Genomic DNA, 17,265 nt, shown 5'->3' with positions numbered 1-17,265 from the left:
TTCTTTTGAACATTCTATTTATCAAAGATTTTATCCTGAAAAAAAAAAAAAGGAAAACATTAGAAACAATTATGAAACAATTATCAACATTGATAAGAAATTCTTGAACAGCAAATTAGCATATTAGAATGATTTGTAAAGGATCATGACACTGAAGACCGGAGTAATGATGATAAATTACATTTTAAAATATATTACAAATAGAAAACAGTTATTATAAATTATAATATTATTTTACAATATTACTGTTTTACTGTATTTTTGATCAAATAAATGCAGCCTTGGTGAGCAGAAGAGACATTAAAATCTTCCCAACCCCAGACTTTTGAATGGTTTCGCTGGAATGTCATAAAGACTGTTTAAAAACTCGATTCCCAAGCATCTTCTCTGACAAGCAGATGGAACGGATATAGAATTCATTATAATAGAAAACCATGGAATGAAAAAATAAATAAAAAATGTAGCCTAATAGATGAAAAAAATGATAGAAACATTAATAAAAAGAGTTTAGTTTAATTAACCATCTACACAATGTTTCTATGTTTCAAAATTGGGATTTTTAATATTGCTAAGATCTATTTTTCCAGTTATTCTAATGGAATGGTCATTATAGCGGCAGTTTGGGAAATGTTCGATATTTTTCATTTATACTGTTAGCTACATCACTACAGTCAAGCAAGGCATCTAGTCACCTAATATTATTCAAATGTTTCTGAGATGCAGAATTGAAAGGCAGCCGAATGCAGGCATGCAGTGGGGAATGGGTCGGGATCACACAGAAATCAGCGCGGCGAGCTTTAATGTCACTCTCGAATTGATGTTTTTCAGCAAATAATCAGAAAGGGACGATAGACATTTCTAAAACCTCGGCATCTAACATCTTTTATATGATCTAAAGACAATCATGATTTTGTAACCTTTCCCTAAGGTATGAAATCATATTCATGATCAGATTTGATGACATTATGCCATGGTTTCTTGGTAATTCCAGTTCAAATATGTATGGAGAATGATATTTGATTGTGCCAATGAAGTAGTCACAAAATTATTTAAACTTAATTTTTTTTAGTTTTTGTGCTGTGCTGTGCTTAAGTTTATTCAACTTGAAATATGTATTAGCGATACATTGGATATTTGGGTTCTCAAGTTAAATCTGGGAAAATTACTCTAATTTAACATTTTGATAGCTAACTGCAACAATCTTCAGATCTATGTTTTTCTTTAAGCATGTTGACAGCTGTAGCCACTATGAAATGCCATTGTATGGTGAGAGAGCTGTGAAAATATGTTGTTCATTGAAAACACAAGCTCATGTGTTTGGAACAAGGATGTGAAAATGAGTATTTTCTGTCGCTCTGAACTCATTTTGGCACATTAGGGCTTGACAATATGGAGACGTTGGATTTAGGGCTGTAATACTGCTGTGATATGACAGGAATAGTAAGATCTTGGCACAACACCATTTAATTTAGTAGTACATATGCACACATATACATCTTAAGAAAATAAGTGAACTCAAACAGAGCGTACAGAGGAAGTGACATCAGAGGCGACGGCTGAATAAGCAGAAGAGCGAGAACAGATCCCATCCGACCAGAAAGACACGTCTCGCACAGCGTTTTGTTTTCCTCAACAGTCCCTCCATCTGGCTCAATCGCTGCATTCCAGGAGTAAAAGATTCATATGAGACGGCAACAAACAAATTAGTTGTCATAATAAAATCCTTGTGAGTTCTCGAGGAAGGTTAGATGGAAGGTCAAAACGCTCCTCTCTGGCTGTGAAGCTCCTCGTCTGTGCTAGATTCCTGGCTCTTGCTCACACCTGCAGATCCCAGGAAACCAGATGAAAACCATCCGTCAAAAACACGCACTCATCTCTCATGTTCTGACATCATTCACTGTAGCGTGTCCACAATGACCAAAATACTGTGGTTGAGATTTCAAATTTCAAAAGTGTTTGCAAACTGTAGTTGCATTGAGAAACAATTTCCATTTAATTTCAAGTCCAGTGAATGATTCTAACTTAGAATTATTAGTAGCTTATTTATTATCGGAAGACAAAAACAATGAGGTTTCCTGTGAAAGGAAGAAGTTCAACAACAAATAAAGCTTTGGATGCATCGATTTAGACACTTTGCCTGATACTGATTATTACATTATGATATTATTCATAGCCAATTATTCCCAATCTAAAATGACTGTTTATAACAGACTTTTCTAACCTGACAAAGAGAGTATTGGTGACCACAAAAACATATTTCATAACCGAAATTGAAATAAATGTTAATTTGATCTGATCAAATTTGATCATTTGAGGAAATGTTTACCTTTTACTTTATTTTATATATAATAAAAATACATATTTTGCAGAAGAATTAAGAAAATGAGGCATATTTTGTTTTTTTGTTGTTGTTTTTTTGTAATTTTTCACATTATTTTATGACAATTTAGCCCTTGTTACATTATATTACGTGTCAAATTACTTTATTACAGTAATGAGAATCTAATGAGAATAGAAAATAACTAAAAAGTAAATAATTCATGTTTACTTTTGAGTTATTTTCTATTCTCATTAGATTCTCATTACTGTAATAAAGTAATTTTACATTACTTAATGTTGCTGCTTTTAAGTGAATACTAATACTAATATGATGTTTACATATTTTACAATTGAAATATGTATATCAGTTTTTTTTTTAATTATAGTAATTAGAATGGCAAGATAATGTGCATAAGCTGTAACTGTTGCAACTTTATTTACACTAATATCATTTCTTATTTATTTCATTTGATTTTGGAGTGAAATATGGTCACATATTCCTTTACAGGTTTTGTGAGATTCAGCCATTTACTATTTGAATTGTAAATAGGTAAGTAAATAAATAAATACTGTTAATATAGGCTTCCAATATATGCCTACTATATTAAAAGGGAATTGTACAAAGCATCTTTGGCCAAAGTGTATTTATTAATTGGCTTAAAAAACAGCTGTAATTAGTTACCAGTTTGCTAGAGTAAAGGGAACTTCATAAGAAGACTTACCTGGACATTTATATCCTGTCTGAGAGTTTAATGTGGAGGTGCCAACAGACAGCATTAATATAGAAGAGGGTTATTAGGGGAAAAGTTAGGGGGAAAAAGACTGATTTAAGCTCATATCAGTGATGCGTTCAAATGTAACCGCTATCCGTATCATTTGGCATGCACTGATGTATCATACCAACCACCTGGTGGCGCTCTGTGAAGCCTCGAGTGCTGATGGGATACATGTTTCAAACTTAACGTATCATGCTTATCACTTGCATTTACCTCATGCAAAGTACACTAACAGTAGTTGTCAATAGCGTCAAAGAATGAATAGTGGAGCTGAAAGTCTAATGGAGACAAAAAGAAGGAGAAAATGAAGGGAAGGAGAGAAAAAGACAGAGAAAGAGAACACAGTCTTAGTTCAGCAGAAGAGAGGGATGTAGACTGAAGCCTCTCGTTTAACACAGTTTTATAGAGATTCCCAGTTGACTTGTTCTTGCATGTTTAGACGCCACAACATTCCAATGCTAGCCAATTACAGCGCAAGATACAAAGCACAGTCACACAATGTTGTGGTGTGTTTCGTGCATGTGTGCTGCTGTGTTCATGCCACGCACCTTGAGTAGTGTTTTTCTCGTTCAGGAGTTTGGTTTGACTGTTGGGCAGGATCTTAATTTCAGGGGGGTCGGGGCTCTGGGCGACCCGGGACGCCATCAAGGCGTTGAGGTACTGCAGACGGGTCACCTGTGGGACACGGGACGATTTAACAGCAGGAAAAGGAAGGTCACACAAGAACATTAGCCACGTGCGATGAAAAAGTCAAATAATCTTTCTAAAAATTCTTCAATGACAAGTTCCAAAGTAAAAACCTCACTTCACAACATTACAAACTTTGATTTGAAGCAAAAAATGTCTGAGAAAACAATGCAACACTGTGCACGTCAAATCTTTCGTGAGGGAAATGAACTACAATTACATACATCAAATAAAAAAAGAAAACAGTACAATATAAAACTGTTGACTTATATTCCAAGGTTATAGGTATAAAAATAATATTTCATGTGTATTGCAAAATATTCAAATAGCTAAGCAAATATATAAATGATCTGAGGTTGTAAGTGAGACTCAATTATGTAATTTGCACACGTCAGAGCTAATGGTAGGTCTTTCTCGTATAACTTTTAGCTATAAAAAAACTATTCTAATTGCTATTTTATATTGTATTTTAAATATAATTTTAAATGTTAAAATATCAACAAAAATAGTAATGAAATTACCAATGTTTGAGCATTTAAATATATTTAAAAATATTTTTAAATGTTAAAATTATAATAATAAAAATAACTATTTAATATAATATATAATCTTATATTAATATATTAAATATTCAATTTTAAATGTTAAAATAACAATATCAACAAAAATAATTATTAAATTAGCAATGTTAAAGTATTTAAAAATACATTAAAAATAAATTAAAATTTTATTTAAAAATAAATATAAATATTTAACATAATATTTAATTATATGAATATACTATTATATATATTTAAAATTACATTTTAAATGTTAAAATAACAACATCAACAACAATAGTAATTACATTATTAATGTTTGAGTATTTAATCATATATATATATATATATATATATATATTTTTTTTTTATATTATATTTTACCAGGAAATAAAAAATCTATTTCTATATTGAGAAAAATAGAAAAACACATTGGCTGAGATTGAAGTGTGACAAAGATGGAGCAAGATTTTTTTTTTTATTAAAATGAAGGAGAAATATTTTTACTTAAAAAAAAAAATGCATTGAGGAATCATGCACAATTAGACTTGGAACATGTATTATGAAAGTAAATATGGTCAATTTTGATTCATAATCAATGCTCAGTGATCAAATACGTACTAATTCCTACTTATAGCAAAAAAAAGGAAGCACAAAAGAAGTAAGCGGAAAGTTGTGCGCTCACCTTGATGAACTGCAGGTCTGTGAGGGCTCGTACTGTGTAGTCGGGACAGTAGCTGGACGGGCTGGTGGCTTCTCCCAGCTCAAAGGGGTCTCTGGGGGACTGATGCTGTGTGGACACCGGAGACTGGTGGACTGAACACACCGACAGTCTTTACGGTCAATATATCACGACATGGACTGCTGACATTAATGGTAGTGCAATAACACTGTGAACCTAATCAGGCGTTACGCAATAAAACAACAGGTGATAAATCTTATCACTTACTCTGATGTTTATCTGGGTTTGTGTCTTAACCAACCGCTACTGCTAAAACTGATCTATGCAACCGCATGACATTTTTGCTGTTATGTTGGTAGCCACACTAAAATCTCATTGGTTTAAAATTCAATCCACTGAATTGTACATTAATCAACAAATATGTGACCCTGGATCACAAAACCAGTCACATGTCGCACGGGTATATTTGTGGCAATAGCCAACAATACATTGTATAAATCAAAATTATCGATTTCTCTTTTATGCCAAAAAATCATTAGGATATTAAGTAAAGATCATGTTCCATGAAGATATTTTGTAAATTTCCTACCGTAAATATATAAAAAAAATATTTTTGTGAGTGAATGCAGCACAATCGCCAACATAAATGGTCAACTTTAAAGGTGATTTTCTCAATGTTTTGATGTTTTTGCACCCTCAGATTCCAGATTTTCAGCCAAATATTGTCCTATCCTAACAAACCATACATCAATGGAAATCTTATTTATTCAGCTTTCATGTGATGTATAAATCTCAGTTTAAAAAAAATTGACCCTTGTGACTGATTTTGTGGTCCAGGGTCAAATATGTTCTAACTGGATGCAAACTTGCCTCTTGGTTCAGCAAGTTACTCTCAGCGAGGACAGAACAACGCTGAAAGTTTGTGGCGTGACTAGTTAGGTGAAACATCAACATTTAAACAATAGTCCCATATGGCTGTTTTGCTTCCAAAACACAAAAGGCTTGCAGAATCAGCTGTTTTTTGTTTTGTTGCCCTACAGCTTACAGAATGTCTTTGACTATCATGAATTTTGAAGCCAACATTCATGAGTCAGCGCTCTTTGTTTTTGTTAAGCAGCATTATAAATAGATGATCAGAATGATGGATTTATTATCATAAATCCTGTACCTGAAGAGGGAGCTGTGAGCGCTGAGACGCCGTAGTAAGTGAACGCGCCGTTTTCAAACTTTAATCCCTCTTTCCCGATCTCCACCTCCACACGGCCCTACACACACAAAAACATGCACACAAATATATATCACACAAATATCTTGCCCAAAAAATACAAACTTGTATCTTAGAATTCAAAATATTAATTTCAATTAATATAAATAAGTAAATATAATTTTAATATTTTGCTATAAAAATTATGATATATTATCTACATTTTACGTTTGCATGACCTATTTTTTTATTTTAGGCTGAAATATGGCCAAACTCTCCCTTGTATAAATGGATCAAGAATGCAAAATTATAATAAGAAATTGAGCTCTTCTAATGCTACTACTACTAACACATTCCAACAGATTATTAATAATAAATAATTAATTTATCAATGCTTAAATATTTATTTAAGGTAAAATGTTAAATGTTATATTAAATATAATTTAAATAGTTAAAATAACAACAATAATTATTATTATACAATAAGTATTATTTCATTATTATTACATATTAATTATTAATATTAGGGCCCATTCACACCAAGAACTATAACTATATTAGCGTTCACAGCAGCAGACGATATCGTTCTGCTTATTCTAAGCGCGCGCTGCAGTTTTGTCGTCTGTCACTTTAAATGCTCGAGCTCTTTAAAGCAGGATGGATTCTGATTGGCTGTCAGTGTTTTTATCGTTCATCAGTGGAAAATATCGTTCTGAAAGCGATTCCAACAGTATAATTTCTCTGTCATTATCGCTATAGTTGTGTTGTGGACTATTTTTTTTACATACATGTATATATTTTTAGAACTATATCCTTATACCGGTAATTATCCTTGGTGTGAACGGGCGTTTATTATTAAAGGTAGGGTAGGTAGGATTTTTATAAAAAACTCTTTTTCAAATTTGTTTAAACTGTCTTTATATACCAATACATAATTAAAATGTAAGTGCTCTGAAAAAGAGAGTTTAAAAATCGAGTGACTGTAGACCTTTTAATCTGCAATAAACACAGCTCATTATTTCCATTCGGAACGAAACAATTGATTGGTTTGGGCGACTGTCACTCACTCTCGCAACCAAGGCTACCACCACTGTTGCTAGATCTGCCCATATGCGCGCGCACCCGTTTGATTTGAGGAGTGCAAGAGAGGCGCGGAACCTACGAAGAGTAAAATTATGGCAGAGAAAGAGCATTCAAAATTCAAAGCACCTGCATATGCAGTCAGCGAAGGCAAACAAGGCAAAAACTACTTCCTCGGACCCTGGTTGCCCGCACTCTTGAACGACCTCCTCTGCTTCGCCCTCGACCCCGGACCTGTCCTCGAACCGACGATGCGGTACTTGTCACCGGAGTGTAACGTTAGTCCTCATCAGAGTCAACAATGTTTTCATCATGTAAACTCTTACATGCAAAACACCATATATGTTATGACTCTTACACGAAATTCACCTTCATCACAGTTTAACTGATGGTAATGGAAAAACGTGTATCAATGCAACCTGTTTTTAGCTTTGCCTTATAAATATAGCTCGTTACCTATAGCCTAAATATAGCTCGTTACCTAATCAAACAAAATATATTTTAAACTTTACCAGTATCGATATGCTAGCTTGATAGTGAGTACTAAAAGCCATCTTATTTGTTTATATTTATAGTGATAAAGTTAGGTATTTTATTACATGTGATTCTGACATGATGTCACTGCATGCACTGCGCTCCTTCCTCTGCACTCGTCTCAGGTAAATAAATGCGTCTTCCTGAGCCTGAGCATTTGGCGTCGCGCGTTCATGTGTTTTGGGGGCGTGGCTTTGGGAGGAGCTCAGAAGGGAGGGGGTGGAGTGAATGGAAATAATGAGCTGTGTTTACAACAGTCGTGAGAGGTCTACAGACACTCGATTTTTATACTCTCTTTTTCAGAGTACTTATATTTTAATTATGTATTGGTATATAAAGACAGTTTAAACAAATTTGGAATGTTTTTTTTTTTAGAAAAATCCTACCTACCCTACCTTTAAATTAGCAATGTTAAATGATCAAATATTGAAATTTCAAATGTTGTTTTAAATAATAATATTTTAATAATAAAAAATACTACAACTACTACTAATATCATATTTAGATATTGTAAATTTATTAACAATATTATTTACACCAGTGCTTATAAAGTGCCTTATGATCAAGAATGTGAATTTATGATAAGAAATTTTATTTAAAAAACACAATTAACACATTCTGACAGGTTAAAATACTAATACATAATTTAAATATTTACTTCTTTGCAAAATATTTTCAATATAACTATAATTTTCAAAATAATAATAATAATAACAACAGAAATGATCAATGTTAAACACTGACGAAGGCAGACAGCCGTAAAGTTTGCACTGTTTTTATCTCCTGCTTAAACCTAATAAAAATATTTGTGCAGAGTGCAGACATTTTTGCAATTTCATCTACTGAGATATAGGTCTTAGCAAAATATAATTTTAAATGTTAATATTTTGATAATAAATGCACTACTACTACTACTAATATCATATTTAAATATTGTATTTATGAACATTACCAGCTTATAAAGTGCCTAACTGATGTCCATAAGCATGTGTGTGTGTCCTGTGATGTGTGTGTCTCGCACCTGCAGCAGCAGAATGAAGTAATCCACAGGGTGGTTCCGCGTGTACAGGTAGTGATCAGGACTGAGCCGGTTCCCGGGGTCAAACTTCACTTCTTGGTTGACGCTGGGGTGCCGCAGCAGATGAAATAAGACTCTCTCTGACACGCGCTGAGGGCTGAAATGTTCCACCTCTGAAACAGACAGAGAGGTGCAGTGTTTACTGGCGGATGAAATCACCTCCATTAGCCGGCACATAACAAGCACACATCGTCCCGCCATTGATCCGAGAGACTGGGAATGTCCTTTAAAAGTGGAGCACTTCCTTCTTGTCAGGCTAACAAATATACCGTTTGGGGCCTGTAAGATTTGTTTATGTTTTTGAAAGGCTGCATCAAATACAGTACATTAAAAATTACAATTTAGTTTTCTATTTGAATATATTTTAACGTGCGATTTATTCCTGTGACGCAAAGCTGAATTTTCAGCATCATTACTCCAGTCTTCAGTGTCACATGATCCTTCAGAAATCATTCTAATATGATGATTTGCTGCTCATGAAACATTTCTGATTACTATCAATAAAAACAGTTGTGCTGCTTAATATTTTGTAGAAACTGTGATATATTTTTCAGGTTTTTTTGTAACATTTTAAATGTCTTTACTGAAACTTTTGATCAATTAAATGCATCCTTGGAGAATAAAAGTACCATTTTGACATTTTGAACAGTGTTGTATATTGTATATAAACATAACAGTAGATAAAGAGAGTGATTTAAAAGTGATTCAGCTCTAACATCGGATTACTCACGCTTGAAGATCTGACCACACATCAGTAGAATTATATAAATATAAATATATAAATTTGCTTTGACAATGTTAAAGGAACAGTGTCATCATTTACTCAAGTTGTTCTTAAACCTGTATGAGTTTCTTTTGAGTTTCAAAAGATATTTTGAAGAATGTGAGTAACCAAACAGTTGTTGGACCCCATTGACTTCCATAGTATTTTTATTTTCTCCATCCTATGAAAATCAATGAGGCTCAACAACTGTTTAGTTACTGACATTCTTCAAAATATCTTCTTTTGTGTTCAGCAGGAGAAAGAAACTCATACAGGTTTGGAACAACTTGAGGCTGAGTAAATGATGGCAGAATTTTCATTTTTGGGTGAACAATCCCTTTAATTAACAATAGTGCGATTTTTTTTTTGTTGAGATTATGATTATTATTAAAGCATTTTTTAGAATGGCTATCTTTTATCTGTTATACGCTTTATAAAATATTTTTTGTTATTTTACATTTTACCCTTGAGAAGAATAAACCATTTGAGGCTGAGTACTAATGATTTTACTATCCAAAAGCACTGAAGAGTTCCCTTCTGACCATTATTTTTTTGTTGTTCATGAATACTGGATAAGGATCGTAAAAGTCATTTTACACAGATCACACAAAGAGCAATTTCTAGTTATTTTATAGCCGAGACCAACTAGAAAATTCAAAAATTCCCAGATTTTTCCAAGGCCCGTGGGAACCCTGACACCTTAAAGATAATAAACAGGTTCTTCATATTGAAGCAGACAGACCTCGGGATAGGAAGCGGTGGGTGGCCAGCAACAGTTGAGGAGAGGTGCGGATCTTCGGTTCGCCCTCTGGAGGTTTAAAGATGGAGAACTCGTCATGAACGCCGCGCGGCTCCAGGGGAATCTCCAACGGGGCCATCGGACGCTTCACCTTCATGTCCACTGTGGAATGAGACCAAACACATTATGATTCAGATCAAATGATGCAGCAGGTATCACCTCAAAAACCCAGCATGCAGCAACTCACTGTAACCATCAGACTCGTCCAGGATCTCAGATTTGATGATCTCCTCAATAACGTCCTCCAGCGTGACCAGCCCCAGAACCTCGTAGAACGGATCTCCTTCGCCCTCATTGTTCACCTTCTGGACGATGGCCAGGTGTGAGTTTCCTGTGAGGACAGACAGAGAACATTTGCTTTAGAGGAAGCAGCTTTGCAATGACTTTGTTTTACTCTTTAAGTTTCTAAAATTGCATTGTTTTGGTGATACAGGGCTTGAATTTCAGAGTGGGATTGAGCATAATTTTTACTAATTCCCACAGATTTTGTGCTCTCACCCAAAGTGCGTTCACATAAAGCCACCTCCCAGTACTAAAATGAGTTCTTTCTCGCTGCTTATTGCACTTAAACAATCAAATACACACAAAATAATGTAAAAATGCCAGTCTTGGTGAGTATTCATGTAAACGCAGTCAGTTATGTTTTAAGTGAATGTAAACAGTTGAGAAAGAAAACGCATGTGTAACAGTATGATGGATCTGTGAGTCAGGTCTTAAAGTGACAGCAGCCTAATATTCCTGCTGCCAAATTATGAGATAATATAAAAAATATCTATATGGCAGTTTTTCTCCATGGTATCAGTCAAAATTGTGGCCAGTGAACATGCTGAGTGACTAGTAACTTTGGAAAACCACTAGCCATAGTGGTGTTAATGTTAAGCATACAACAAATTTGAATTGTCAAAAAAATTAAATAAAATGCAGTGATCTGAATCAACTATTAAAGAAAGATGTGTAATAAACACTGATATTATAAACACTGTTTTAGATGTATTATGAAAAAGAATAATAAGATACAAAATAAAATATTTAATAAAAAGTTTTGTGAAAATAAAAGCCTGAATATTTATATGCAATCAATATCGGCCTACAAAATGCTTGCAGATAATTGTTAAAATATTGGTTGCACACCGATACACCTAGTTTTAAGGCATCTGATTATGATTATCAAAATATCAAGACACTACTAACCCATTATGACAGATTAATAACAATAATAAAAACATTCACATTTAAATATATTATTTAATATATTATTATACACTGTCCGACCAAAAATAAGTCACAGTTTGGATTTAAATAGGCGAATGCTTAAGAGTCTATGACTGGATCATTATTTCAGTGATTATGATGTTTCTATCATGTTATATGTTTTGCAACAGTTCTTCTAACGCTAATTGATGGAGTGTGTAGCTTTTCATTTCTTAAACAACCATGTAGGAAAATTGATGCACCTCTTGATGGTAATAACATCACAACATTTATTTCCATCAAGAGGTGCATTCATTTTTGCTCAAGATCTTGTATTGTCAATGCAAGAGTCCAGCACTGTGTAAAGTCTCCTCCAGCACATCCCAAAGACTTTCAATGAATTTAAGCTCTGGACTCAGAGGAGAAGATTCATGTGTGAAAATGATTCTTCATGATCCTCACAACCATTCTTTCACAATCTGAGCCTGATGAATCTTGACATTTCATCCTGGAATATGGCCATGATGTGTCTCATACATGGTTGTTTAAGAAATGAAAAGCTACACACTCCATCAATGAGGGTTAGAAGAACTGTTGCCAAACACATAACATGATAGAAACATAATAATCACTGAAAAAATGATCCAATCATTGACTCTTATCATTGACACATTTGCCTATTTAAATCCAAACGGCGACTTTTTTTTGGCCAGGCAGTGTATAATAATAAGTATTAATACTTGAATAAATAAAAAAATTTATGCATTCAATATGGGCCTAAGTCAAATAAAGGTCGAACACCGCTACATGTAGTTTGAAGGCATCTGCTTGGGATTTGACATGCCTTTTTTGAATTCTTCCAGCATTGCATCCAGCTTGGTGTCATTAAAAACATAATGCAGAGGATGATTGTAGAACTTCGTGATGGTGGTCATGGGAGTGCGGTCCTCTGGATCAACCAACGCCAAGTCTTTCACGTACAGGATCTCGATGATATTGGACCTCTCCTCTTCGTACACAGGGACGCGAGTGTATCCGCTCTGCATGATCTCAGACATGGTGCTGAAGTCCAGAACGGCCGTGGAAGGCAGCATGAAGCAATCTTTCAGAGGGGTCAAGATATCCTCCACGGTTTTGGTCCTGAGAGCGCCCTTACTGAACTCCACCTTGACAAACTCATTATACGGATCGTTCACACTAGTCCGAATCATTTCCATGGTTTTCTCGCGGATGCCGCAGGTGCTCACGTCCCGGTGGAGGATCAAGTCCAGCAGGAGTCCGAGAGGACAGGAAAGTGGACACGTCAGGATGAGACAGATCTGGGCCAGCCATATCAAACCCGGTGCCATCTGGAACCCATAGCCCGAACATACAATATGAGGGACCAACTCAGCCAGGAGGAATATGAGGAAGCCGCTAGTGAACACGGCGGGGAGGATGGACCCATAGAGGCGGTACAACAGAACACCGAGCACAGAGTGACCCAATGCACAAATGAACAGGAGAGAGCACACCAAAACGTTTCCTCTCCTCCGGATGGGCTTGAGGCGCTTGGCTGCCCGCTTCTCATCCTCTGAACCACAGCTGTGCAGAACATACAGCTCCAGTGGGTCCAGCCACAGCAAACTCAGATTCAAGCATCTGACCACACAGCAAATCAAAACCAGAAGCACAAGCACCAAAACCAAACCCCATAACGGAATGAAATCAGATGGTACACCCGGGTCCTTAATGAGAAACTTGTCCGACCCGAATGACCCCCACGTCTGGTTCTTTAAGACGCAGATGTGATGGAAAACAGGCTCTGCATCTGCATTATTTGTCGTCTCGGATGCTGCAGGCTTGGTATAGACTTCTATTAGCCAGCTGTTTTCCTCCTGCGTCTCAACCAAGCGGTGCACCTTGAACGTAGCGGAACCGCGTTTATTCTCCGACGCGCACGGGTCATCCGAACCGTCTAAAGGCGCGGCGAACTCGACCCACGGCCAGGTCTCATTGGACAGGTAGGACCCAAACAGCCTGAGCGTGAAATTGGTCCCGTGTGGAGCTACAATGACCCGTTTGCGCAGGTACACCAGCTCGCTGGCGTCCTCCAGGCGCAGCCCGAAAACCTGCACTTCTTGAGGGCTGCAGGCTCCGAACCCGCACAGGAACGATATGATCAACGGGAGACGCAGCTCCGCCAAGCTGACCACCATATTGGAACAGGACAGCCTGGCTTTATGAATCATGTGACGCTGCTGATGTTGTTGCTGCTACCCTCCTACTTTTTCTCTTGTTTTCATATAAAACGGTGAGGGAAACTGGCTAGGTCCGGCCGCCATGTTGGCTCGGAGATTCTTAAGAAACAGGCACAGACGTGGCCCCGAACTCTGGAGCCACAATGAACACAGTTTCTTTTTCGAACGGACGCTACGTCGTGTCTCTGATGGACCAATGACAGAACGGGAAGTTCGCGCTTGACCAATCGGAGAGCGGGCTGGCATGGGAAACCACGCCTACAACGGCACTGAGGAGTGTCACAGCCTGTGAGATTAGCATCTTCTCAAGGCTCTTTGAAAAAATAAATAAACGCCTTTATCTGGTTGTGCAGTCGAAAACAGAGAGGGTTGATTTAAACATTTACAGGTTTTAAACGATTCTAGCATAGAGTAGCAAAGAAAGATTTATAAGTTATAGGTTTAAAAGGTTTATAAGTTAAAAACTGAGCGCAATGTTTTACAGCTTTACAATGTTTTACAATGTTTTTTTGCCACTGGAATAAATGCACTGCACAGACAGACTGAGCAAAAGAGGTGTTTATTAGAGAAATATCTCTTAGATATACATCATCAGAATTCAAACAGAAATACAAAATACTATATACACATTGCTTTAAATACGATTGTGTTCTTGGGAGGTACAGTACATTTGCGTTTTGCATTTCCCTTTAAAGAGGAGCAACTTGAGGATAGGAAAAAGCATGGGGAAAATCATTATTAGTTTGTTTTTAAAAAAATAAATATGAAAAAAAAACTCACACCATTCTTTTTCATTGTTTCACTTGTGGAATGGAAGACAAGAGTGTTCTCACACTTTAGTGAACCCAAAACAAAGTGTGCTTAGTATGCAATACAACACCCTGAACTGTTTGAAAGGTCAATATAGGTCATGACCCCGAAAAGTAAATAAATGCAGAGTTGAAAATGCAACCATGCATCCTGAAAACTCACATTTGTAATCTTTAACCTTCACCGTGGTCTAATGATCAAACAAGGGGAACCTGCACAGCATCTCTACCGTACAGTTCCTCAGCAGAAACTACGGAGAACATTAAAAGCAGATTACGGAGCTGTGATGGAAATCCCAGCAGCACGCTCAAAGGAATTTCATTAGTTTCAAGCAGCAACAGCATCCCCACCCCCACAAAACAGAGTCCCTGTGCAATAAGAGAGGAACATGAGAATTAAACAGACAAATCAAAGTGCAAAAGGCTTTGGCCAATGTGTTCACTCACAAATTTAATTCCATGTGTTGCAACTTTGGTTATGATACAACATCTTACGGCGCAGTACAGAGCTCGCAATGCCCATGTTTTGGTTTCAGTTGAAGTATATACTAGTCAAATATCATATACAAGAATGTCAGTTGAGGTAAAATTAGTGATGTCAAATCGATTAATCGCGATTAATCACATCTAACATAAAAGTTTTTGTTTATATGTGTGTGTATATATATATATATATATGTGTGTGTGTGTGTGTGTGTGTGTACAGTATCGGTCAAGTTTGGAAACATATATAAACAAAAACTTTTATGTTAGATGAGATTAATCGCGATTAATCGATTTGACTGCACTAGGTCAAATGCAACTTATTTCTTCTCTCAAGTGTGTAATTGTACATTAAACATTGTAAAAAAGAAACAAAGAACTATTTATTGCTTTAGATTTAAATCTGTTGTAAAGGCAACAAAACATTTATAAATAATATTATTATTATAATATTAATAATCATCATACACAAGTTAATTTCATACTCTTCAATGAGTAAAACAATTATAACAACTATCCAATGCTATTCTTCAGAGTAATTCGTTCTAATACTTTTTACTCAGTAACTCACTGGGATATTCATACAATTTATGAAATAAAAGAACACTTTAACGCTGAAACCTTTATGCATGCACTGCATAGCGTACTTACAGCATGCCATGAATACACCAGAATAAGGTTTTTATAAATAGTTTCTAATGTCAGCTCAGCATGAGAGGAACACAATGGAAAAATCACTGTGTGATCTCTGAAACGTGATCTCAGGACAGAACTGGCTTTATGGTCACTGCAAGAATATCTAGAAAATCTTAATATAGTGCAAGGAAAGAGGCTTTAGTTTGTTAACTGCTCACTTTGAACTCTAGAGGCTTATAACAAACCAAACCGTACTGGTGACTTCATGAAGAGATACTGAAGATCCAATAGTGTACAAACAAGTAAGAATGAATATATGGTTTCACTTCAGTTCACAGTGAATTCTGTTTAAGCATCTCTGTGTATCCGAGGACAGGAATGTTGGTGGAAACAGCATTTGAGTTGTTTAATGGACAGTAGCCTTTGAGATAAGAACGATACACCAAGAACGATAACTATATTAGTTACCAGTAGACCATATCGTTCTGCTTATTCTAAGCGCGCGCTGCAGTTTTGTCGTCTGTCACTTTAAATGCGCGAGCTCTTTAAAGCAGGATGGATTCTGATTGGCTGTCAATGTTTTTAATCGTTCATCAGCGGGAAAATCGTTCTGAAAGTGATTCCAACGATATTGTTTTTCTGTGCCGTTATAGTTGTGGTGTGATATTCTTTTATATTTAAAATTATTTTTAGAACTATCTTTTTCGTTATACATTATCGTTATAGTTATTGTTCTTGGTGGGCCTTAAATCTCACAAAATTTCAGATCATATTTCACCCCAAAATGAAAATTAATAAAGACCATGAAGATTTTTTGCATTCTGAAATTTCTTAGTATTTTCATTACTGTGAAGTGAAGAAAATAAAATATTTCTACATTATGAGTGCATTAGCTGTACTGACTTAATTAAAATGAACAATTGTAGTACAGGAATACGACTAACGAGAATCATTGAGAATGAGAATTACAAAACCTCCAGAAAAAGTAAAGTAATGAGAATTTGTCAAGAAAATCAGTGTAATTGTCATGAAAATAACGCATAACATCATGCAAAAAATCTTAATGGTATATATAGGCTTTATTTCTTCGAATAAATGTTGTTGTGAAATATAACTCTTGTGAGATTCATCCAGGGGATGAATTACAATTAGGTAAAAAAAAAAAAAAAAAGATTGTACAAAATACGGATGAAATATACATACATAATTTAGACAAAAAATAAATAAATACATTAATCTTTAAATAAACTATTTTATCATAATTAGAATTTCATAATCACAGGTCTGGGTTTTTCAGTGGTAAAAGCTCAATGGTTTTTTTTTGCTATAAATTTCACCACGTGGGGTTCTCCAAACCACATCTGTGTCAGCAAATTTCATATCTTCAGACTATATTTACAAAGTTTTCCTTCACGTTTGTCACGCAGAGCTACAATTTCATCACG

At 35.5% G+C, this 17,265-nt stretch overlaps 2 protein-coding genes across 6 annotated transcripts in view; both read right to left on the bottom strand.

The window, feature by feature from the left end:
* Positions 1 to 1,446: 1,446 nt before the first annotated feature.
* On the bottom strand, positions 1,447 to 14,087 carry cnnm3 (cyclin and CBS domain divalent metal cation transport mediator 3). 3 transcript variants are annotated; one of them, XM_084104527.1, is made up of 10 exons: positions 12,497 to 14,087; positions 10,649 to 10,792; positions 10,405 to 10,563; positions 8,843 to 9,012; positions 6,172 to 6,268; positions 5,007 to 5,137; positions 3,644 to 3,770; positions 3,309 to 3,373; positions 3,042 to 3,060; positions 1,447 to 1,821 (listed from the first exon to the last, which is right to left on the bottom strand). In XM_084104527.1, exons 1-8 carry the CDS (start codon positions 13,881 to 13,883, stop codon positions 3,324 to 3,326), a joined length of 2,265 nt encoding a protein of 754 aa, XP_083960653.1. In that variant the 5' UTR covers positions 13,884 to 14,087; the 3' UTR covers positions 1,447 to 1,821; positions 3,042 to 3,060; positions 3,309 to 3,323. The 3 variants fall into 3 exon arrangements, with proteins under 3 accessions (XP_083960653.1, XP_083960652.1, XP_083960654.1); XM_084104528.1 differs by lacking the exon at positions 3,309 to 3,373 and having other exon boundaries at positions 1,688 to 1,821; positions 12,497 to 14,008; XM_084104526.1 differs by lacking the exons at positions 3,042 to 3,060; positions 3,309 to 3,373 and having other exon boundaries at positions 12,497 to 14,073.
* A 2,424-nt stretch (positions 14,088 to 16,511) lies between these two features.
* The window catches only part of LOC311076356 (metal transporter CNNM4), a 22,307-nt gene continuing 21,553 nt past the window's right edge, over positions 16,512 to 17,265 (bottom strand). For 2 of the 3 annotated variants that reach the window (XM_084104523.1, XM_084104524.1), the window contains one exon: positions 16,883 to 17,265. This exon is cut by the window's right edge and continues 1,039 nt beyond it. The gene's annotated coding sequence lies outside the window, so the exon portion shown is untranslated. The other variant, XM_084104525.1, reaches the window with a different exon arrangement.

This window comes from Abramis brama (genome assembly GCF_963993115.1).
Source record: "Abramis brama genome assembly, chromosome: 25".
NCBI lineage: Eukaryota > Metazoa > Chordata > Actinopteri > Cypriniformes > Leuciscidae > Abramis > Abramis brama.
The sequence above is the reverse complement of the archived record's forward strand: the minus strand, read 5'-3'. Positions and strand labels throughout refer to the sequence as shown.